We start from the raw sequence: 8250 nt of genomic DNA, 5'->3' as shown, positions 1-8250 counted from the left end.
CCTTCCTTCCTTCCTTCCTTCCTAATCCATTTTATATACACATCACTTTTTTAAAAATTCATTTGTTGATGAGCATTGAAATCATGTCTAGCTTTTGGTTTAGTTATTGTAACAAAATGCAGGTAGAACTTTTCATAATCTATGGTTTCTATTCTATGTAGCCAACTGCAGTCCAAAATATTAAGTGGAAAAATTCCAGAAATAAATAATTCATCAGTATTAAACTGCATGCTGTTCTGAGTGGCATTATGAATCCTCTCACCGTTCAGCTGTGTCCTGAGAGCTGCGTGAACTATCCCATTGTCTGCAACATCTGTGCTGAATACGGCACCGCCCATCACTCTCTTGGTTGACATCTCTGTCGCCAGATCTGCTATCACATATCATAATGCTTATATTCAGGTGACCCTTATGTACTGAATCACCTCCCAAAGCACAAGACTGAGAATGGTGACAATACAGATGTGTCAAAGGGAAGCTGTAGAGTGCTTTCTCTGTGTGAAAAGGTGGAAGTTCTTGATTTAATAAGAAATGGGAAAAAAATCATATATGGAGATTGCTAAGATCTGTGATCAGAATGACTCTTGTATCTGTGACACTGAGGAGGAAAAAGAAACCTGTGTTATTTTTGCAGTATGATTCAAAGCATGAAAGTTAGGACCATGGTATGTAAGTGCTTAGTGAAGACTCGAAAGGCATTACCTTGTATTATCTGTAGTTGCATGCAAATACCACAGTTCTTGGATTGTAGGTCCCACAGATAAGGGTGAGTGTTTTTCTGTGCCTTGCATTTTAAAAGTCCAACATGTCTTTTTGTGTTTTTTTTCCATTAATTTATTTATTCACTGTACATCCCAGTCGCTACCCCCGCCCCCTGCAGTCCTTTCCCCTTCCCCTCTTCCTTTCTCCTCTAAGAAAATGCCCTCCCTTATATCCCCCCACCCTGGCACATCCAGTCTCTGCAGGGCTAGTAGGCACATACTTTCCCAGACAAGGCAGACCAGCCAGGGGAACAGATTCCACAGACAGGCAACAGCTTTAGGGCCCAGTTGCTGGTGAACCCACATGAAGACTGAGCTGCACAACCACTACACTAAGTATGGAGGAAGATCTTGTTTCAAAACCAATGAAACAAAAATTAAATCAATGAATAAAACTACTGGCATTTTTATATTTTCTTCTGCTGTCTTACATGGTGTTCTAAAATGCTTGGGGAAATGAGGATTTCTAAGAAGTTAAAAGAGATACACCCTTTTTCTTCCTGTTGCAATTATTTTGTCCTTGGCTGGAGCATCTTACTATCCATGATGTTTTTAACAACATGCTTATTATTAGCCATTGTGCATTTTCATTGCTGACTTTGAGATTTGGGGTTATATTGTTAGCAAAGGGAAGTTTGAATTTTAGTCATGTAACCTATTAGAGGAAACTCTAAGCGTCTGTAGAGAAAACAGGTCTATCAAGATCAAGAGAAAAAATAAATCTGTCAAAGATCTGAGCCAGAATTGCCACTACTGCCATCCTTGCTGAGAACGCCTTTCACTCAGCACCATGCTTGCTCATTTAGAGACCAAACATGGCTTGCTTTCTTTTTTTACCTTTTTTTTTTTTTTCGAGACAGGGTTTTTCTGTGTAGCCCTGGCTGTCCAGGAACTCACTCTGTAGACCAGGCTGGCCTCGAACTCAGAAATCCGCCTGCCTCTGCCTCCCGAATGCTGGGATTAAAGGCGTGCGCCACCACGCCCGGCTATGGCTTGCTTTCTAAGAGAGCAGAATTACACTTTTGTCTTGAGTGGCACTCCTGGATCTGGGTATTTTATTTTTCTAAGCTTCATTTTCCCAACTTCTAAGTGAAATGGTTCTCCCTACTCCCTAGGGTTGCTGTGAAGAGCAGCGGAAGAGCCGCGATGCACAGGCAGAATGCACACAGTTAGGCTGCGCTCCTTCTTTGTTTAGGACCCTCACTTGAAAGGTTTTGTTATTTGTTAAATACTAAACTGTTGATATACTTTATAGATATTGATAATTCCAAAATCACCAAAACAAAGAGAGAGATAATGGTTGATAATATTAGTCAGCTAAAACTCCATAAGTATGGCCTCTTTCTTTTTTCATCTTAAAACTGGTTATAGTTTTAAAAATAGGTGGATGATTTTATAACAATTCTGGATTTTCCTCTTGATTTACAGAGTATTGTTACAGTCACATTTGAAGTACCAGGAAGTGCAAAGGAAGAGAGTCTAAATGTATTTATCCAGGTGAATGCAATTTTTAACTGATTAATGATTCATCGGCTGCTTTGTGTGTGGTAGTTGCATTAGCAACTTATGAAATTGTGTCGCCTGATACAGAATCTCCTGTGGGAAAAGAATGTGAAAAACAAGGACGGCCACTGCATGGAGGTCATTCGGCTAAAGGTGCGCTGTGCCGTTTGCCCTCAGACTTTGGAGAGAGTATCCTTTTCTTGGCTGCTATGTAAAAACCGTATTTGGTTTTAACAGAAACACCAGGTTTAGTACAAATAACCTTTATCAGCCCTCATTTTCATCTTTTCCATTGCTGAAAGGAGCTTTAGATGCCACTGTAAACCCATGGTTTATTTACACCACCGCTTTGTTTAGTGTTGCGGCTCGAGTGACCTGTGTGCCTTGCATCGCTAGCCAGGATCTCCCCTGCCAAGTGATCCCAGCAGTGATCTGACTCATAAGCTTGTCCCGGCAAAACTCTTCATCTCGGAGAGTGGTCACTTAGGAAATGGTTTGTTTTTCCAAGAGAGCATCATTTAACAGAAATAATACTGAAAGTTCTGCCACTGCTGAACCTTGTATTACTTGGTACATTTGGCAGACACTAAACATTTGCCATATTTTATGCAAAGGTACAAAACACTGGAATTCTTGTTCAGGTTTTGGAAAGGCATTCCTATCACTTGACATTTGGATGTGTGTGCATGCTATTGTGTTTGTCTGTCTGAGTGTGGGTACACACATAACACAATGTGCAGGTGGGGAGTCGGTTCTCTCCTATTGTGGGTTCTGGGAATCAGTCTCAGTTTGTCAAGTTTGTGAAATAAGTGCATGCTTTGCCCACTGAGCCAGAACTTTGCCACCCCTTCATGGAACTTTTATTCACATGACTATAAAAGATTTTCATTTGATCATTGCCTAAATTTATTATAATACATTTCCAAAACAGATTCACCAACAAAGTATCTTAAATTCTCAAATTTTGTAGTTAAATTTGTGAAAGAAGTATAAATCTCTTAAAGGCAGAGTAATTAGTATCAGGTTTTTGTTGTGATAAATAACATTGAAAAATCCTGATATATTAGTTTTATCATTAGAAAGGAACCATTACCATTGCCAGGCATGGTAGATCTCAGCAAGGTCAAGGCCAGCTTGGCCTGCATAGCAAGTTTCAGGGCAGCCAGGGCTTGATAGCAAGACCCTGCCTGTCTCAAACAAACAAAAGAAAACAAGTGAACAACAAAGAGAAATAAGAAAAAGGAAGTAATTATTTTAGAAAAGTAGCCAGGCATGGTGATTCACACCTTTAATCCCACCACTTAGGAGGCAAAGGAAGGCAGATTTCTGAGTTTTGAGTCCAGTTTTGTCTATAGAGTGAGTTCCAGGACAGCCAGGGCTATACAGAGAAACCCTGTTTCCAGGGTTGGGGGGTGGTGTCAGTATACACAAAAGTTTTAAGGAACTTAAAATATGCAAATAAGGGCTGATGAGATGGCTCATTGGGTAAGAGCACCCGACTGCTCTTCCCAAGGTCCAGAGTTCAAATCCCAGCAACCACATGGTGGCTCACAACCATCCATAACGAGATCTGGCGCCCTCTTCTGGAGTGTCTGAAGACAGCTACAGTGTACTTACATATAATAAATAAATAAATCTTTAAAAAAATGCAAATAATTGAATCAAGTGATATTTTTATGAGTTTGTTTTTTGAAAAGTAGTATTTTCAAATTTGATATACTATTTCTGCTTGCAAGTTTGAGGTAGAACTGAGTGATCATTGTTCTTTGAACAGGGACTGGTGTCTATCAAAGACAAACCACAGCAAATGATTGTGCAAGGCATCCATGAGCTGTACGACCTGGAAGAGAGCCTAGTGAACTGGAAGGATGATGCTGAGCGAGCATGTCAGCTGGTCTTCATTGGTGGGTAACAACCTTCTGAAGGAAAGTGCACAGCCGGGTTGGAAGGAGACGTACTGCGTTCCTTAACCAGATTAACTGAGAAGCTTGTCTAGTTGTCTGAATCACGGATAATGTAAGATTTTGTTAGAACTTTACTCTTTAAGACAACTTAGAACAGTGCTTACTTCAAGCACTAACTTGGTTTAAGGCTTAACTAGAAAGTTGTGAAGGGAATTGAGCAGTTACTGTTGATTTTGTAGATCACTAGAGAGCGCCTGCATTTAACTTTGGAATTGATAGGTGAACAGTTCTTTTAATAAGCACAATCACTATTTTGTTGTATTCTCAGGTAGAAACTTAGATAAGGATGTTCTTCAACAACTCTTCCTCGCTGCTGTGGCAGAGGCAGAAGAGCAAAGGACAGCACCAGGCAGAGATGGAGTTTGTCCATCGCACTAGAAGCTGTTTCTTACCAGAAGAACTGACCAGAAAAACGAAGATGTATTTAAATCCTGGATTCACTACCGCTGTTGTGATTTGGGAGTATATTGTATAATAGTATTTATTTTATAAAAACACATAAAATTTTAGTAAATTATTATAAAAATATCTGATATTCATAAAATATATCCTCTGGGGGGTTTTTTGAGGCAAGTATTTCACAAAAATTCCAGAATTTTCTTTGAAGTTTAAGCATGATTGCTGACAACTTATCCATCATTATTTGTAAAAATGATGGCAAACTTTAACATTTTCATTTTCTCTTAAAAACTTCAGATTATTGCTGAGATATAATGTATACAGTGATAGTAACAAAAAATTGCTGTCATTATATTTAAAAACAGCGTAACCTTTATTTTTTTGTTATGTGTATGAGTATTTTGCCTGCATGTATGTCTGTGTACTCTGCACATTCAGTGTCTTAGGAGTCCAGAAGAAGGCACCGGATCTCCTGGAGCTGAAGTCACAGTCTCCATGTGGGTGCTGTGAACTAAACCCAGGTCCTCTGGAAGAACAGCCAGCACTCTTAACTACTGAGCCATCTCTTCAACTCTCTCACTGTGTTTTTAGTAGAATGAGTTTTTAATGTTCCTAAAGACTTAAAGAGTCAAAGAAATTAAACCATCTCTTACAATTAGTGATAGTGTGATGGTACTTTGGCTCTTTTTTTTTTTTTTCCGAGACAGGGTTTCTCTGTATAGCCCTGGCTGTCCTGGAACTCACTCTGTAGACCAGGCTGGCCTTGAACTCAGAAATCCGCCTGCCTCTGCCTCCCAAGTGCTGGGATTAAAGGCATGGGCCACCACACCTGGCTGGTACTTTGGCTCTTTGTTCTGTTTTACACTTAGAAGATTTTAATTGTTGAACTTTAAATTTTTAGTCTTATTGCTGGCATTAAAATCTTCCTGCCTATTTTGAACTGTGTTAATTTTCTGTATAATATGAGAAGTAATGAGGTACACTCCTTTACTAACCATAACTAAGGATAACTATCTGTGTGTGTGCATATCATAGTGCATGTGCGTGTGTGTGTGTGTGTGTGTGTGTGTGTGTGCGCGCGCACGCACACACACGTGTGTTTGCACGCATGTCAGCTTCTGAATTTCTAGCCAGTTCTCATGTCTCTGCCTCCCATCTCACTGTAGAAATCTGGAGCTGGGATTATAAACCCAAAACAAGTCTGAATTCTAATTGCCAAAGTTTTATGGCAAGCAAGTTTTACTGGCCTCACAGATAACCTTTTAAAAAATATTTCTTAAATTTATGTAATGTCTTTATGTGAACATGTGTATTGGTGCCTGTGGAGACCTGAAAAGGGCATCAAGATCCCCTCAAGCTGAGATAGCATGCAGTTATGTGTCACTGCATGCTGGCAGTTGAACTCAAGTCTTCTGCACATTAGCAGTAAGAGTTGTTGTTTTGTTTTGTTTTGTTTTTTCAATTAGAAAAGGTTTTTCTTTCTGCTCCTTTTCTGCATCATATTGACTAGTAAACACTCTTGCATATGTAACTGCAATGGCATAGTAACACACATACGTTGTTTAAAAGAACCACTGCAGGAACTGAGCAGCTGTCCAGATTTCTCAGCTCACAGCCTCTTACTTCTCAATTGACTTTACTTTCTGAAAATCTGAGATATCATGTCCAAAAATGACAGGGGGTATATTAGTCATGGTGCTCTAGAGCAGTGGTTCTCAAGCTTCCTAATGCTGTGACCCTTTATTACAGTTCCTCATGTTGTGTGACCACCCGCAACCACAAAATTATTTCATTGCTACTTCATATCTAATTTTAATACTGTTCTGAATCATAATGTAAATATCTGATATGCAGAATAGCTGATATGTGACCCCCGTGAAAGGGTTGTTTGACACACCCCCCAAAGGGGGTCAGGACCCACAGGTTGAGAACTCCTGTTCTCAAGGCACAGCACTGATAGAATGCCAACAGTGACTGTCTCCTGACCGGAAGACTGGCAGTTTTCACAGTCAACAAGGCTGGGTTTTCACTTGGTCTTCAGTGTATGCTGGGATCCCAGAGCATTAGTTGGTGGTGCTAACACCAGCAAAGGAATGCTTAGCTGCAGGGTAAATGAGCTTGCCAGAGGGCGGGCGGGGCAAGCAGGCAAGCAGGCAAGCAGCAGAAGCTCCTTTTCCATGGCCTTTTGTGCGTGTTGCTAACAGAAGCTGTGGCCCAGATTTAGGGTGGATCTTCTGACCTCAAAGAATCCCATCAGAAATTCTTCACGGGTGTGCCTAGCTGCCTGGGTTTTAGTTGATTCCACAAGCAAAATTAGCCATCACAACAGGATAGGAAAAAAAAATCACTTTTTTAATATTATAGTTTTAGAGGTGGGGAGTATATTTCCTTTAAGAAATTAAAACAAACAAAAATGCTGTAAGGAATTCTCCCATCCCAAGGGGTCCCGGTCTCAGCTTAGCCTGTCACCTGCTAGGTTGTCATTCAGTGCTGCATTTACTTTCTCTTCATTCTTTTCCACATTGCTGAAGGAAGTGCTTCAGCCTTTATAAAACTTCACTAACAGGAATAAATCCAAGATCCACTGACTCCTTAAAATCACTAGCCCATCAGGTAACCTGATAGTTTCATTCTCTTGAATATGGTAGCTATGAAGAAATTTAATAGGACACAGCATAGCCAACAAAGAGAAGAACCTTTTGAGTTTTGACATATTTGATGGGTGGCTTCTGTCCAGGATGAGGAGACCTAAACCTCCTATTGTCCTTCTGCAATAGATCGGCTCTTTCTCTGTAGCCTCTGGTTTGCCAGACCCTGAGCCAGCACTTGGAGATTCAGTAAGAGCATCATAGGTCAGTTCTCTGGAAGACACCCCAGGACATAGGCCAAAATGACCAGTGGCGTGTGCACCCAAGGTGGCTTTTAGCCTGAAGGTTGGGGCATTCAAGCACTAAGAACTGGATTGATGCGGAGTCTTATGTCAGTGACTCTACGAATTGACAGGGTCAGTGCTCTGACCTCCAGCTTAGCAGTTAAGACCTCTTAAATGCTCAGCCATCCCTCCCGCCTCTCGGATAAGTTTTGAGAGTTAATGATTTCTATGTAAATCACTGGTGTGTCTGTGAGCAGTAATTCAGTTTCCTCCTAGTCGTACTAAAAGCCATGTCAGCAGTAACCGCTCAGATGGTATAGGTGGAATATAATGAAGAGCTTTCCTAAACGAATAGTTGTTGAACACCAGACAGTGCTATTTAAAACAACTTTTTAGATACCCCACCCCCAGAATTTAATTGCTTACTTTTGAGAAAGGCTCTCACTGTATTACCTAGGCAAGCCTGGAACTCGTGACCTTCCTGCTTCAGCCTCCCAAATGCTGAATGGCTGTGCTGGCTGGAAAGAGGAGGCTAATTGATTAAGTGGTCTCTGGCTGATTGTCGCTACTATTTTCTTGTGGACTTATCAGTGAAAAAGAACCTGATCTTCCTTCACAGTAGTCTCTAGTTTTCACATTTTTCTTATCACTCATTTGTCTCTGAGATTTTTTATTTTTATCTTAGTTCATGTTACAGAAGATGCACTTATTTTATGGCGGTGAGCTTTCAAATAGAACATTGGCTAATATC

At 40.5% G+C, this 8250-nt stretch overlaps 1 protein-coding gene across 2 annotated transcripts in view; it reads left to right on the top strand.

The window, feature by feature from the left end:
- Positions 1 to 5352, top strand: part of LOC110285366 (COBW domain-containing protein 1) — a 41650-nt gene extending 36298 nt beyond the window's left edge. Inside the window, exons 12-15 of one of the 2 annotated variants that reach the window (XM_021151459.2) lie at positions 2190 to 2258; positions 2352 to 2417; positions 4039 to 4168; positions 4497 to 5352. In XM_021151459.2, coding sequence (XP_021007118.1) covers positions 2190 to 2258; positions 2352 to 2417; positions 4039 to 4168; positions 4497 to 4606 — 375 coding nt within the window. In that variant the 3' untranslated portion in view covers positions 4607 to 5352. The remainder of the gene's footprint in view (positions 1 to 2189; positions 2259 to 2351; positions 2418 to 4038; positions 4169 to 4496) is intronic. The other variant, XM_021151458.1, reaches the window with a different exon arrangement.
- Positions 5353 to 8250: the final 2898 nt, after the last annotated feature.

This window comes from Mus caroli, chromosome 19 (assembly GCF_900094665.2).
Source record: "Mus caroli chromosome 19, CAROLI_EIJ_v1.1, whole genome shotgun sequence".
Classification (NCBI taxonomy): Eukaryota; Metazoa; Chordata; class Mammalia; order Rodentia; family Muridae; genus Mus; species Mus caroli.
Note: the sequence above shows the minus strand (reverse complement) of the source record. Positions and strands in the feature narration are given on the sequence as shown.